Source organism: Petaurus breviceps, unplaced genomic scaffold, assembly GCF_028583685.1.
Source record: "Petaurus breviceps papuanus isolate PSGF00001 unplaced genomic scaffold, PetGlider_PUasm1.0 37, whole genome shotgun sequence".
In the NCBI taxonomy this organism is placed as follows: Eukaryota; Metazoa; Chordata; class Mammalia; order Diprotodontia; family Petauridae; genus Petaurus; species Petaurus breviceps.
The window spans coordinates 90,165,694-90,182,049 of record NW_027186296.1 but is presented as its reverse complement, the minus strand read 5'-3'; the positions used below and the strand labels follow the sequence as shown (position 1 = coordinate 90,182,049).

Here is a 16,356-nt window from a genome sequence, read left to right as displayed (position 1 = left end):
ATGAGGAAACAGGCTCATAAAGTTTAAGTGACTTGCACACGGTCAGTTCCACAACTAGTGCACCAGGATTTGAATCCAGGCCTTCCTGACTCCGAATGTAGCACTCTATCCATAAGGCTCCCACAGATCATCTCAATAGGAAGCTGGAGAGCAGGAAATCATCTGGAGGAAGCCAGGGTTTATCGCAGTGTGATGACTAGGCCAGATAATTCAGGGAGGTAATGCTGGAGTGAGTGTGTGTTCGCCACCAGTGTGTGGGGAAAGGACTGAATTTGGTGCCAGAGGGCCTGAGTTTGAATCCTGACTCTGCCACTTGAAGGAGGCAAGTCATTTCACCTTGATAGGCTTCAGTTTCTTTTTTCTGTAAAACAAGGTTGGGCTAAATTACCTCTAAAGTCTCTTCCAACTTTCTAACGCTGTGATGCCACGATGCAATTAAAGACTAAATCTGGAGTGATTGAGAAGGGAAATGTATTGGTGGGGAAAACATTCGGAGCTTAGATGGGTTTTTAGTTTATTGGAGTACCTGGGATGTTCGAGGCAGTGTGGCATGGGAGAAAGTAGAGGCTTTAGAGCTTAGCAGGAGAGAGAAGTGTTATACACAAATACCTGCTCCACAGGTGGAAATTGTAAAGAAGCCCTAGGCTTGCTTACTGGAGAAAGCATTAGGGCCAGGCTGTGGGTCAGCTGAGCCGACTTTTTCTTAATTGCTTCTTCTTGGTCCTTCCACCAGGATTTTAGGAACCTCTCTACAACCCTCCCATTGACTTCCAGTCACTCCACAGTGGTTTCCAGCAGCCCCCGGTGACCTCACACTTTAAGAAATCTCAGAAGAGTGTGTGTGTGTTTAAGAAGAGACAATCTGTCTGCAGCCCGCCCCTCTCCTCCCCGTTCCGCCTCGCTCGTTCCTTGTGTCCTGTGGAGTTTCAGCCACGCGGGAAGGGCGTGGGCAGTAGCAGCCGTCCCAGCCGCCCGGGCAGGGACCCCCGCGGGGGAACCGAGCAGGGCAAGCAGCTCCAGCGGGTACAGCGGCTGGGCGTGACCTTGCTGGGAGGGGCCAGCGGGGACGGAGGGGAGCTAGAACTCTCCAGAGCCAGAAGGAACTGGGATCTGGGAGCCGAGAGCTGGGAGCCGGAGTGGGAATCGGAGCGTCGGAGCTTCTTCCCCCCCATTCAGCCTAGCCCTCCAGCCGCACCCGGGACAGCCATCGCGGGAGGGGCCACAAAGCACTGACCCGATGGAGAAATACAAAGGTGAGGGAGAACCTGAAGCTGCCGACGCAGCAGGCTGCGGGAGGAGACCCATGGCATCCCATTCCCAGGGAAGCGCTCGCGCCCATCCCCTTTCGGGAACATGTCCCCTGGCCAAACTAGCCTCCAAATTGGAGGAGGGGAGTTTGGGAGACTATCCACAGCCTGACCCCTATACCGGACCGCAGGTAAAGAGCCGGCTGCCTCTAACCCAGGACGGGAAGAGAAGGGGCGCCGGCGCCTGGGCTCTCTGTGTGGGTGGCCCCCGCCCTGGGTTCTTTGATCCTCCCTAGAGAATGAGCCAAGCGGGAGGGAATGGGCTTGGGCTAGACGTGGGCTATTTGGTTTGGGGATGCGGGGCGCTTGGGGGGGGGGGGGTGGCGAAGTGCTGAGTACCGCACAGCTGCGGCTCTGATTTCCCCCTAGAGCGCCCTTCCGCGTCACCCTGGGAAAAAGTCACCTGCTAGTGGAGTGGCTGTACCTGGAGACCCCTTTGTGGGCTGAGAGGCTTTGAAAGGTGTTCGAAGTTCAAGCAATTCTCCTCCCCCCGAAAATAGAGGGGAGGACTACGACCTCTGTTTTGGAGGAGCCAGTTCGGGTGGGAAATTTTCTGTTTGCCTGGGAAGGGGGAGACTTGCTCCATGTGTGGGAGAGCACTTTAGTTGCGTGAATCTTGGTGGTGGGATGGGGAGGGCGGCTTAGATTCTGGCATGAATTTGGTCCCATGAAGTTTTTCCAGCTGCCCTGGGAGTGATGCCTAAAAACAATGCATTCTGCTCTCACCCTGTTGTTCCTTAATAATGGAAGACTTCTTGGGATTGCCACCCTCTGCATTCTTTCAACCGAAAACCAAAACCAAAAAAAACAAGCCTTTTCCCTCCGCCTAGTACTTAGTCAGGTGGGCTGAACCCGAGCGATAAGCAAATGGGTAAGACGGAGCAATCTTGAGTCCCTGAATCTCATCAGTCCCAGCCACAGGGCAGGTCTCTGCTAGTCAAGCAGAAAGAGACAATTACCTGGTTAGACTAAGCTGACTGATGCACATAAATTGCCTCACTTCTCCATTAATGTGTAAAGACTGGTTCTAGAACAACCCCCTTTCCAGACGGCTACAGGTTCTTTAGAGGAACCGAATAGGAGGGGTTTAGAGAATTTCCTTCCCGGCTTGGTTTGTTGAGCAAACTACGAGCCGGAGAAGAGGACGGCGTAGAAAAACCCCTCTCTTAAATCCCTCCCTCTGCTTTCACTAACTGCAACAGGAAAGGGTCTCTATCCATAATATATTGGGTGACTCTGGAGAGATTGTTAAAGCAAAACGTTCAGATCCTAAGGACTTGCTTGTCAATAAAAAGACATTTTTCTCCCTGATTTGCTTCAGTTTCCAAAGTTGAAACAGATAGACAGAAATATAACTTTATATAACTAATGCTAGGTGTTTCAGTGGCTAGAATGATACGAGTTCAAATTCGAGTCACTGACACTAGCTATGTGACCCCCGGTGGTAAGTTACCGAACTGCTGTCTGCCTCAGTTTCCTCATTTGTAAAATAGAGATAATAATAGCACCTACCACCTAGGGTTGTTGTAAGAATAAAATGAGGTAATATTTGTAAAATGCTTTGCAAACCTTAAAGCCATACATAAGTACTAGGCATTAGTATTTCCCAGGGTGCTTGAGTGGGGTGGAGTGGGTAGGAGGGAGACTTGTTTGCCACAGATAGCTTCGAGGGTTGCTTTTGCTGTTCCATTGGAGTCATCCTGAGGCATCTCTCAAAATGGTGACCTTTTCCCAGTGTATGCCTTGCCCCACAATCTTTTGGGGATTTCAGGGCAGGGTCCAATTCAGGGGGCTTCCTTTCCCTGTGTGATTGCACTCCCTCTGTACCTTCCAAATGAGCTTTCCCCCAGAGGCAGTTATTTTATTTAGTTGTACTCCCCTTAATCCCAGCCTCTCATCCTACACCACCTTCAAACTGCATATTTACATTTGGTGATCCGGTCTGTAGGAGACATTGGAGGGTAAGAGCATCTGAAGTCATCCTAAGATTGGTAGAAAGGCAATGGTTTTTTGCCTTAGAAATAGATGAAGATTCAATAGATTAAAAAAAAGTGAGAATAGAGTATTAGTTCTGTTCTTGGATTTAATGAATAGCTGAAAGTATTTGTCTTGTGGCCCTTTGATAATCTGTGTTTTCTTTCTGTTAGTTTTCTTGGTAGCCTTCCTCATACCCCATTATCCCCCATCCAGCTCTCTTTTGCTAGTGACTCAGGAAGCCAGGATGTTATACTGAGAGAAAACCCCCCCCCCCACTGGATTTAGAGTCAGAGAACCTGGGTTCACCCCCTGGCTCTGTTACTTACAACCTGTGTGATGGTAGACAAGTCACTGAACTTCTCTGGGCCCCAGCTTTCTTGATCCATATGATGGGCAGATTTGACTACATGATCTCCAAGGTTTCTTTGAACTCTCAATCCCATGGACTTTTTTTTTTTTTTTTTTGCCCTTTGTATCAGTCACCAAACTTCTTTTTAGGACTCTCTCCCTACCTGTAAAGAAAAAGCTTGCCACTGCTCAGTTGACAAAGGAAAATGAGCCAAGAATTTGTTAAGGGTTTTCAAGTCCTTGGTTGAAAGTTGCTTTTTAAAATACAACATATTTGTTTCTAAGTTGGAACACAGGAAAATATTTGTGGTTTCTCTTCAGAATGCCCAAATATTGTCAGGATTTCCTACTAATGGTTCTTGCCTGACCCCTGACTGGATAGCTAAGTTTTCTTAAAGATACATATATTCCCACAATTTTTTTTTCTGTTGTGAGCATAAAATATTCCCAAAGGCACAAAGAAAATCATTTAGAGAATGTCTAGCCAACACAACCAGTCATCTTACAAAAGATTTTAGTTTTATCTAACATGGCACACAGTTTGGAGTTTTAGGTTTTCCTTTCCTTGCTATAACTTCATTACGGTAATTTAAAAGATGTGATACTTTAATTGCTAATCTGTGAAACCTGAGTCATCCCAAGTGTCTGTGTGTGTATATATGTATATATGTATGCATATACATATATGTATGTCTGTATACATGTGTATACACATATGTATAAACTTAAATTTGTGTGTGTTTTACATATATATAATTTGACTTGAAATATTGAGCTCCAAATTACTTTGTAATCAATTGAAGTATTGTAAAGCATTTTACAAACTTTAAAAGGCTATAGAATTGCTAACTATGCTTGTCTTTGTTCTTTTATAATACTAATGGTCTATTTATTTATACCGTTCCTCTGTGGAACTTGGGACATCTGGCAGATGTTTCACTCCTCACAGTATTTCTGACAGGTAATATCATTTCACCTTGAAAATGTGTCAAATTAACAGTTTCACCTGAGCTAAATGGAAGAGAAGTCAGTCCTTATGGGAACTCTAGCTCTAGAACTCGATGACTTGGCCCTGTCTAGTGCCTACCAGAAACTCCTCCTTAACACAGAGATTTGAGGGCAATTTATTTGATAAGCCTGAATGGATAGCTATGGAGTGACCAGGAACTAACAACAACTAAATTAAAAACAACTCAATATACTTATCACAAGATACGGAAGAGTTGTAGGGAGGAATTGTTACTATTTGTGGCAATTATTATTATTAGACATTTAAATGCCTTGACTAGTTTCTAAATTCTCCATTCCCTCCCCCAATACAAAAAGTCCCAACATACAGAATACCTTATCTCCTCTTTCATAGTCTTAAAAATATTCTATAATTTTTAGGTTTCACAAAATAGCATTAGCTCCAGTTTTAATAGAACTTCTGTTCTTGAATGTGTATTCTGATCTTTTCGAATTGCTTTTGCTGTGGGAGAGCTGCTATGTGTGTGTTTGTGTGTTCTTGGGATTTCACAGTGATGTTATATACCACAAGTTGTGTATAAGAGAATGTTTGGAGCCTGTTTTGCCTTGAAAGTTTTTCTTTCTAAAACCGACATTGATTCACTCCCACTTTGTTCCAATAGAGTAATAATAGATTCTACAAATAAAAACAAAGTAAATTGTCCTCCTAGAGAGGTAAAGCTTTCCAGGCAATAGTCCTGAGAAGTCTTTAAAATACTGCTGTGTCCCAAATTTGTTGCTTTGTGCTTTAATAGAAGCTTAGGAATTTGTGGTGCTTAAATCTTATGCTTTTATAGTAGAAACTTAAAAAGATTCTTTCCATCTCTTGTTTACATATTTGTAACACATACAGTTATAGCCTTGTTTCAATTAATTTGAGCTCATTGGGTAGAATTGTATCATGTGATCAAGAAATTTGGTTCCTACTGTTCTTCCAGCTGTGGAGCTTTGTCTGGTGCCAGATGTTAATGACTTGCTATCTCTTGGCTGAGCTTTGGAATGCCTCAGCAAGGGGCTACCAAAATTTTACCATGTTTTGAAATGAAGCCCTGAATAATTGAAGCAAATTGACTTTAATTTGGGCAATGGTATATTGAAAGAAGGTAGTACCTTTATGGATGTGCTTCTGTTTCTTTATCCAGTTACATATCTACTAAGAGGCTATACCTATTCAGTTACATGACTAGGTTAAAAATACATATTCATTAAGATTCTCTAATGTTCCCATAGCTCCTTTTGGGAGTACTGAGAGCCATGTTTAGTGAAGGTCTAAAAAAAAAGACAGGAGAGGTGAGAGTAGGGTATTGATCTCAGTTACAGGAGTAACAGAATTTTTTCCCCTCCCATTCTAAGAGGCATCAACTTTCTCCTCATTCAAGTTTTCCTTCATAAACCCTTTATAATATATATCTCACACAGTCTTTAAAGTGGTAGAAAGTTAAGGAATTCTTCAACCCTTTCATATTCTCTCTCAAATCTGAAAAGGGAAATCATTAAAGTCAGTTATATCAGCCATGAAACAAAGTTGTGGGAACCATGATTTTTTTTTTAATGACAAAACTTAAAGTGGGTACACTGAAATCCTCAGCTGTCTTGGGTTTTGTGTCTTTATAGCGTTAGGGTCAAATCTTTATTCTTTGCACTGGATCTTTAGCTCTTGGGACTTTAAAGTTTTTTTTGTGTGGGAGATCCCTTGATGCTCTAGAAAATCATTGCCTCTAAATAGAAATGTTGAGGGGTCAGGTTTCGTTTGCTTTAAGAGAGGGTGGAGGAAGGTCAGGAGAGGGGATCCTACTTTGGGATCTTCCCGTTATTCTAAAGGGGAGGGTGACTCTGGGAACCTTACTAGTTCCAAGCACAGTTAAAGGACCAGGAAGGGGAGGGGAGTAGGAGGGAAGAAGCTTCAAAGTTTAGTAGGCTGTGCCAATTTTCTTCTAAATCTCTCAATGATGGGAAATGTTTCTCCACAGACTTTGGTGGATGCATGTAATGTTCTTTCAGGGGAAAGTGGAAGCTCTGTCCCAAAGCAGAGGACAATTGCTTCAAAGAGCATTGGCAGTGGCAGTAGGAGCCTGAGAAAGGGGGCAGGCAAGGAGCAGTGTGGTGTGGAAAGAATGATGAACAGGTGATGTTGGCAAAACCTGGATTCTAATCCCGACTCTGCCAGCTAACTTGCTGTGTGACCTTAAGCAAATCCCTGTGCAGCACTGGGCCTTAACTTCCTCATCTGAAAAATGAGAATTGGAAGAGATTCTCTCTAGTCCTAAAATTCTGTGATTTTAAAGGAAGCTTCATTTAGCTTCTTCATTGGTTTTGGAAGACGTGTGGGTGAAAGGGGGAAGGGAGGTAAGGTCAGATGAATGACTGAGGGTTTGAGTTTTTAAAAACAAAATAAATTTCCTGTTAAGAGCTTTAAAGTAGCCGACTTAGTGGGAAGAGTATGTAGTAGGGTGTGTGAGGGAGGAATTTGCTTCTCAAGACTTTTTTTTATCGGAGTATCTACAAGGAGAGTTAGCTGGGTCTGAAGCAGCCCTCTAAAATACAGTGCTTCATTCATGCCTTTTCTAGGAATGAGTCCATTGAGGCACAGAGAGGTTAAGCAAAGCTGTTCCTAAAAGGGAGTTGAGGAGAAGAAACAATGGAATATTATGTGTGTGTGTATGTACACATATGCAAGTATATGTACACACACACACACATATATACACACACACACACACACATAATATATAATGAAAATCTGGTCCTCTACCCTCATTAGTGAGACCTCTGAAGTAAAAAAGATCATAGAACTTATAGTTGGAAGGAACTTGAGAAATTGACTAAATCAGTGGTTCTCAAAGGTGTAGTCCCTAAAATCCCTTGCAGGAAATCCACAAGGTCAATTAATTTTCATAATAATACAAAGGCATTTTAATTTCTTGTATAGTAATAATTAATAGCTATAACCCACATAAACAAAAGTTCTTTAGGGGTCCTTGATAATTTTTAAAAATGTAAAAGGATCTCAAGACCAAAAAATTTGACAACCACTGGTCCAAATAAGTCAACATCCGTACTTGACAGAGAAGAAAATGGAGACCGAGATTTGTCTTAAGTTACACAAGAAGTGACAGAGCCAGGATTCCAACAATAGGTTCTTTGGATCCAAATCCTGTGTCTTCCAAAAGACTGAAGACACATAACTCCCTTTCTAACAGCTATGTTCATGTCTTTTGATGAAAAACTCAAAAGTGTATTCATATCTGTATGAAAGAGTAAAGGAGTGGCCTGATTCCAGTTAATAGAGGGGAAGAATTCAGGCACAAGATATTTAACATCTGGGGCAGCTAGGTGGCACAATGAATAGGGCACTGGCCCTGGAGTCAGGAGGACCTGAGTTCAAATCCTGCCTCAGACACTTAACACTTAGTAGCCATGTGACCTTGGGCAAGTCACTTAACCCCAATTGCCCTGCCCTCCAAAAAGCAAAAAAAAAAGATATTTAACATTGTTCTCAGAGTTAGTTGCAGAGTCAGCATTGGTACAAAAGTCTCTAGCTTGGTAGTAGTTGAAATTTCCAACTACAACATTAGAACCTTCTTTACCAGAAACTATCATAATAGATGCTGTTTTTAGTGGAAAAGGTATACATTCCTTTGGAATGCTCAGCTTTAACAACTTGAGGTTAAAGTCTTAAAGCCAGGGTCAAGAGTTGAAAGCTAGGCCTCCCCCTGTGCAGTGTCACCTCGACTAGAGTGTTATTTCTGTCTGTTCCAGCACAGAAGTGTTGCTGTCTGATGGTACACAGAAGGATTCTGCAGGTCTCTACTTGTAAGTATTCAAGTCTCTGCCCTCTTCAGCAGCCCAGTTATAGCGACTCTCCTTAGGCATGTTGTCCTGGCTGACCAGACAACCTTTTGGCTAGTATAGTGGGATGGTGGTGGATGAAGCACTTTGAGCTGAGTAACAAGCTGGACCTCAGCTCTAAACGTGCCTCTGTGACTAACTCGCTGTCTGACTTTGGGAGGGGCAATTAACCTCTCTGAGCCTTGATCTTCTCAGTGGGTAAAGGATAATACTTACTAATGCAAACACATAACATGTGGATAATACTTACTAATCTTCCTTACAAGGCTGCTTGGTTGAATGAATCTTAGAAACTGTTGCTATATTCTTTATTTTATAATGAATAATAAGGGAGGGTGAGGAAGGCAGGGGAGCAGTTGTTTTCAAATATATCTGGTTTGGGGGTTTAACTTTCCTCTTTTTTGTCAGAAGTGTTCAAATTTGGTTCTATTACAAAATCGCCGATCACCTACACTTCCAATCCTCTGCTAGGCCAGGAATAGGGAATTCTATCTGAACACCAGCCTGATCAGCTTCTGAGAGAAAGAATCAGGTCATCATGCCCAAAGAGTTTTGGAAGTAAGGGGCATAGAAAAAACTGACTGGAATTGGAAACATTCTAGGTAGCCAAGATGCAGTGAGTGGCACACTTTAGACTTGTAGCTGAAAGTGTTGTCCTGCCTGTGTCCGTTCAGTGTGCACACAGCTCTGAGCTCTAACAATAGCATTGGCCTCTGTGTCGTTTTTCTATCACTTAGTTCCTAATCTTTTGATAGATTTCACCCTGCATCACAAATAAATAAATAAATAGATAGTGGAGTGTATAGAAAAACCATATAGTAGGGATTTATGCCTGATAGACTAGCACCATCCACACAATGCTAGACTATGTAAAACAGATTTTAGAAGTCCAAGTCCCATTCAATTCATCTCTCTCCAATTTATCTCTCTCCATGGGAGCTCAAGGATTAGGCTTTCACTTCAAGGAACCAAGGGCCAGAGCCCAACAGAAGTGCTGGATCTGCAGTTCTCTAAACAAACCCAGGACTATAGTCATTTCTTCCAGTCAACCCCTCCCTTGGACTTCAAAGGCAGCTGGAGACTGGGAAGAGCCCCTGACTGGCTCCATACATTGAAACAGTGGTTACAGGGAGACACTATATTAGTCCCTCTGCTCATCATGTGGCCACAAAAGAATCTGTTATCAACTCAGTGCAAACAACATATTGGAGACCAGAGGAATAAGAATTGGAAGGTTCTCAATGCTTCAAGCTTAGTAAGGATCTGAAGTCATGACATGTGGATTTTTCAACTGGCTAAAACAGTGACTCCAAATACTCATTTTGGAGGACTCTGCTTACAGTTTACCGAGTCATTATATACTGTCCTCTGCTCTGAGGAATATATACATAATTGGATTAATAGACTCTTAGGTAGGAGTAATGTAAAATAGCTTAATTAAGGCAAACATAATTGGAGTTTGAAAATACTGGGCTAAACCATACTAGGGTCAATATCAAATATGTAGGAAAGAGAAAGCTATTGATACATGTCCACAAACCCTACACTAGCATTTCGTTGTGAGTATGGTAAAAAGTGAAGAATTCGGCAGGTACAGAATTAGCCATAAGGAATTATGAACAGAAGCAGACACCTTCATGGGCACATACCTTTCAGAGACACTGACAATAAAAGAGAGCAGTAGTTATGAAATAGGAGACACATGGAACAGCAGGGGATTGATTTTGTGAATGATGTGATAGGAGAATCCTAGCTAAACGTTCTTCCTTCAGGAGGAAAGTACCTCATCATGGGGTGGCTGTTTGGCACAGTGAATAGATCACCAGGATGTCCTGGTCATGTCACCTCCTGGAGTCAGGAGGTCCTGAGTTCAAATCCGGCCTCAGACACTTAACACAAAAACTAGCCGTGTGACCTTGGGCATGTCACTTAACCCCAATTGCCTTAAAAAAAAAAAGTACCTCATCAGTTCTGGTTAATGGATCAGCAGAGAAAAGTACCAAGGAATTATCAGTTACCATTAAGCACCTACAAGGTGTCAGACCCTGTTCTTAGTGCTGAGGAGCCAAAGAAAGGTAAAAAACAGTCCCTGTCCTCAATGAGTTTACATTATAACAAGGCAGACAATAGGAACATAAATAGGTAACAAAGTGAATGATGGTATCTTGAGGATTTAGGGGCAGAGACCAGGAATTAGTTAATTAAAAAATGAATACAATCTCTTAATTGCCAGATCCAATGGCCTTTTCTCAATTCTCATGCTCCTTGATGTCTCTGCAACATTCAAACGCTATTCATTCAAAGTCCACTTTTCTGCTGGGAGACTCTTCTCTCTGGGTTTCAGTGACACTGTTTTCTCATGGCTCTCTCCCTACCTGTCTTGTCACTTGTTTCCAGGCTGCTTTCCTTAATCTTCATACAGGTGGGGCCACTAAAATGTCCTTCAATGCTCTGCCCTGAACCTTCTTTTCTCTCTACACAGTCTCATTATCCCTCTGCAGATGACTCCCAGATCTACACATATCTGGTCCCAGTATCTTCCTCTCCTCAACTCTAGTCCATCAATTGCTTTTTGGACATTTTTAACTGGATAGAACTATATGTCCTATAGACATCTCAAACATAACATGTTCAAAACAGATCTCATTATATGTGTTCTGAAACTTTTCAACTTTCCTATTATGGTCAAGGGAGCCACAATCTTCCTTGAAACTTGAAACCCTTGATGTCACTCTCTACTTCTCGCCCTCTCTCATTTACCAAATCATGTTATTTCTACCTTCACAGTTCCTTTCATATAAGTCCTCTTCTCTCCACTCACACAACTACCACCCTAATACAGCACCTCATTATACCTCTAGATTGGACTATTGCAATATAGAATATAGTTTTCTAATAGGCTTCTACAACTCTATTTTCTTCCCACTCCAATCCAGTCTGCCATAGTGTTTTCCATTGCTGCCAAAGTGTTTTTCCTAAAGTGCAAGTGTTCAATGAACTCCGCTTTGCTCCACTTCTCTTGCCCACCATGGGGAATACAAAATGCCTCCTCCCTATAGCATGTCTTCCAAAGAGTCTTTCTGAGCCAACAAATTTTCTGGAATAGGAATTGAGTACTCAGAACCTACACCATGACTATCTCCTAATTGACTTAGTTTCTTGGCAGCCCTGGCTTTCTCTACTTGTTATACATGATAGAGATAAATAACCAACCACTGTTATTAAAAAAAAAAAAAAAAGAAAGATGCCCCTGACCTCTGATGAAACATTCTCCTTATTTTGAAACTGGATGGGAACCTGTAGAGATACACAAAGGAAACAATAATTAGACTTTATCAAATTCACTCAAATGACATAATGTATGTAAAATGTTTTGAAAGCTTTGAAGTTCAATGTTAATCTTGTTAATATCAGGAATTTTTTATTCTGATTTTTAGGCCCCAATCTGTGATTTCATTAGGGTTGGAAATTCTTAGTGTGGAAATGCTCTCTGTTCATGTGGAGTACAATCAGTTGTACTTTTACTGTTCTGATGAATTGCTTGGGTCCTAAGAGGTTAAGTGACATATTCATGATCACACGGCTAGTATGTATCTGAGGACCTGAACCCAAGTCTTCTTGACCTCAAGGTTGGCTCTCCACCTCCTGTGCCATTCTATCTCTGTTATTATTTAGGGAACAAAAAAATGAGAAGCTAGAATTAACATCATCTTTGAGATGAAAGAATTGATTCTCTGGTGGTCCTAATGGAATCTTTCAAGATTTCATAGCAAAGGGGCAACTAGGTGGTACAGTGAATAGAGCACTGGTCCCGGAGTCAGGAGGACCTGAATTTAAATCTGGCCTCAGATACTTGACACACTTACTAACTGTGTGACCTTGGGCAAGTCACTTAACCCCAATTGCTTTGCTTTCCCCCCTCCAAAAAAAAAAAAAGATTTCTTAGCAAAATAAAATTCTCCTCTAGAAATAACTTGTACTATTTACTTTTTTGTGACTTTAGGATAGAAATCATAGTATTGCAAGATCTTTATTAAGTGAATAAAATCTAGTGCTTATAGAAAAATGAGGTATATTATCCTGGGCTGCCAACCTACTGTGACTCATTTGTATGGAATTGTATTTGCTCACCTCATAAGTGGGGAAGCTAAAATGGATGTCTAAGGTCTGGTCAATTCTGATGCTCTATCTCAACAAACTCTGGGTGCCAGGTTGAAATTATATCTAGTGATCTTCATCATGGCACTTAATATTTCCTATATGATCTTGCCCCAGACCACAGATTAGTATTTTGTTTTCTTCTACTTGTTTGTGTTCGTGGTTTTTTTTTTTTTTGAGGGGAGAAGGCAGGGCAGTTAGGGTTAAGTGACTTGCCCAAGGTCACATGGCTAATAAGTGTTAAGTGTCTGAGGTTGGATTTGAACTCAGGTCCTCCTGACTCCAGGGCCAGTGCTCTATTCATTACACCACCTAGCTGCTCCTGTGTTCATGTTTTATGCTCAGATATGGACAAGTGATCCTCTGTAGCACCAGGATGTTTGGGCAGCAGTGAGTATCCACCTGGGAACTCCTGAATTGTCTTAGCTGGCCTTATACCTATCTCTAGCTCCTGGTAATGGAAGAAAACTGAGGACCATCGGGGTGAAAGCTACCAGCAAATATACCTTCTCTCTCCCCATGGAAGTATTCTAGTTAGATATTCCCAATTCCTTCTAAGAGCCATTTTGGAAGAACTTTTTAGTACTTTTCTAAGAAATTGTAGGGCTTCTAATAGGTTTCTTTCCATGAGGAAGCAAGGAAAGAGCATTGAACTTGGAGTCCAGAGAACCAGGCTATGGAACTTTCTCAGGAGTATGCTGGAACCAGTTCTTGACTTAGCCAACTGTTAAATATTCAGTGTGAGTATTGACATCTAGGAAATCAGCTAATGCTACAAATCAGAGCTTGATTTACTGTTTTGTTCTTGCGTCTAGACTTAAGAAAGTGATGGAGAAATTATTAATAATGCAGATTGGACTAAAAAATACGTAGTCTATACTTTTCTTTGCCAGAGAGCCAATTGTTAGATGTGCCACTTGTTAAATCTAGGACACCACTGAGAATTGACCCTGGGCAAGTAAGATAACCTCTTTGAGCCTGAGTTTGCTCATCTGTATAAAGAGGGTGATGATAATACTTCCTATGTCATAGGGTTGTGAGGAAAGTGCTTTTCAAGCCTTCAAGTTCTGTATGTGTGTGAGATAATTATAATCACATAACGTCCCGTAGCAAATGGTTTCCCTTTGCCTTTCTTGAAAGTTGAAAAATTGTTGGTCCTAATTTTTTGGATTTCCATCACATTGAATGTATATTAGATATTCTGTGTAAAGCATCATGCTACAGAGTGGGAAGACAAAAACGAAACGGTTCTAGCCTTCTGAGTAATTTTATTTATTCTTCTGTTGTTGTTGTTTTGGACCAGACCTACAATTATATCATGAGGAGCTCCCTCTACCAATGTAGGCCAGCACCTTCTCTGAAACTTAACAGTCTTAGAGATTGCCCATGACCCTAAAAGCTCCCCTAGTGTCCCTGGGGTCATGTGTCGGACACAAGACTCGAACTTGGGGCTTTCTGACTCTGAGACCAACTCTAAGCAGGCTGCCTTGCTAGAGTTAAAGCAAAATATTTTCAGCCCTAAATAATGGCTTTTACCATGTGATCTTCACTATAACATATTCTTTGTACATAATTCTTCTTGCACACAGGTATTTACAAGCTACCATACCCTCCAGCCAAACTACAGAGGTGCTCTCCTCTCTGTGTGTTATAAGACTGTAGAAATGCCTTTCAACTCTTAGACTTAAGTCCTAACTTCTAACTTTATTTCATATTCTGAAGGAAGATTGTAGTAATAAGGGTAGAAGGGACTTCAGAGGTTGTCTAGTTCAACACATTTTTTTTTTATTATTAAAGAAAATAAGACCTAGGGAAAGCTAAGTCACTTGTTCAAAGTCACATGGTCAGTAAGCATCAGAGGTAAAATCTGAACCCAGCTTCTCTGACTCTAACTTTACCGCTGGTTTACACTTGGCCTATGAAGGATCAGCTAGCTGGTTTCTTCTGCAGACAGAGAAGATACTTGTAGCCTGAGTCAAAGAATAAGTTTTAATTACTCCATGCTCAAGAGATTTTTCCTTTACAAAGACACTGAAAGATCAAGGGTGGAATTGTTATTGGCAGGTTCTGTTAATCGAAACTCCAAATACCTGCATCTACTAGACTTCCTAGAGCTCTACAACGGAGTTTTGACATATATTTGGGTTGATTGGGCTTGGTCTTTTATTTCTTTTGTTTCTTCATTGTGCCCAGAAATAAGTGTAATTGAACAAGTGGGAACGCTGCCATTCCTGTCTATTCCCTCCTTCCCTCCCTTCTTTGACTTCCCTGTCCTTACACAACAGAATTTATTCATTTTGACTGCATTCAAGTCCCCAGATGGGAAAATGAGATTAGTTTTGAATTAGCTTATTGTTTTGGGGGTTTCACTGACTTCTTTTATGTCATATCCTTAGTCTTGGAGCATATTGAGCTGATTTGCGAAAAAGCAAATGCTATTTTTTGGGAAAGTTTCTAGGATACTTTGTGCCTCTGGTATTAGGGGGATAGGTCCGGTGGTGTAGGGGCTCTTCATGGTGCATGTGTCTTCTGCCATATATGAAATGTGGCATCCAAAATTAGCTTCTTAAGTGGAGATCGACTCTTAGAACCTGGGAATTGAAGGGGACTTCATGAAGTCTTGTTTGCCTAATTAGTGCAATTTATTTATTTTGTTGTTAAATTTTCTTATTTATCAATTGATAATGGTCTAAAAATATGCATAGGCTGTTCTCCAAGGAAGAAACTCAGGTTATTTGTAGCCATATGAAAAAATACTCCAAATCGCTAATTAAATCAGTTCCAAGATCTCATCTTATATACATCAGAATAGCAATGGTGACAAAAAAGGAAAATGACAAACGTTGAAGGGGCAAATAGGCTTGCTGATGCACTCTCTTGGTAGAGCCATGGATAGGTCCAAACATTCTGGAAAGCAATTTGGAATTATGCACAAAAAATTACTAAGCACCTTTATTATATAGTACATCATAAATAATACGTTACTGTGTATGATATATAACAAAACCAAATACCCTTTGAGCCAGCTGATGATCATTCAGCTTTTTGAGTTGCTATTTGCCTATTTACCCTCCCCTTCAGACATTATTTCCTACAGAAATAATATCTCACATTTTTTTAGTTGTTAAATTTATTTATTTTTAGTTTTCAATATTCACTTCCATAAGCTTAAAATTTTCTCACTCTCTCTCACTCCTCCCCCTCCCCAAGATGGCATGTAGTCTGATATAGGCTTTACATATACATTCCTATTAAACACATTTTCACTTTAGTCATGTTGTAGAGAAGAATTATAAGGAATGGGAGAAACCATGAGAAATAAAACAAAAAAAAAAAGAGTCTGCTTCACTCTACATTCCGATTCCATAGTTCTTTCTCCGGATGTGGATGGCATTTTCCATCAGGAGTCCTTTGGAATTGTTTTAGGGCCTTGCATTACTGAGAAGGGCTAAGTCTATCAAAATCAGTCATCACACAATGTGGTATAGCTCACATTTCTTTAACACTTAAAGGTCTGCAAAACACTTTTCTCCCTATGATCCTGGAATCATAGATACTTTTAAGTGTTAATGGACTCATTTTTTAAAAACCCCATTCTGCCTCATCTTATAAATGAGAAAGCTGAGATGCAGAAAGATTGACCCAACCATGGTCACACAGCAAATCAGTATTGGAGCTGGAACTTGAATCCTGGTCTTCTGACTGACCA

General features: G+C 41.2%; 1 protein-coding gene across 5 annotated transcripts in view; it reads left to right on the top strand.

Moving 5' to 3' along the window:
• Positions 1 to 748: 748 nt before the first annotated feature.
• The window catches only part of AFAP1L2 (actin filament associated protein 1 like 2), a 141,205-nt gene continuing 125,597 nt past the window's right edge, over positions 749 to 16,356 (top strand). Inside the window, exons 1-2 of one of the 5 annotated variants that reach the window (XM_069099027.1) lie at positions 749 to 1,253; positions 8,400 to 8,453. In XM_069099027.1, the coding sequence (XP_068955128.1) occupies positions 1,238 to 1,253; positions 8,400 to 8,453 (70 nt within the window). In that variant the 5' untranslated portion in view covers positions 749 to 1,237. The remainder of the gene's footprint in view (positions 1,254 to 8,399; positions 8,454 to 16,356) is intronic. The other 4 variants (XM_069099025.1, XM_069099022.1, XM_069099023.1 and 1 more) reach the window with 4 other exon arrangements.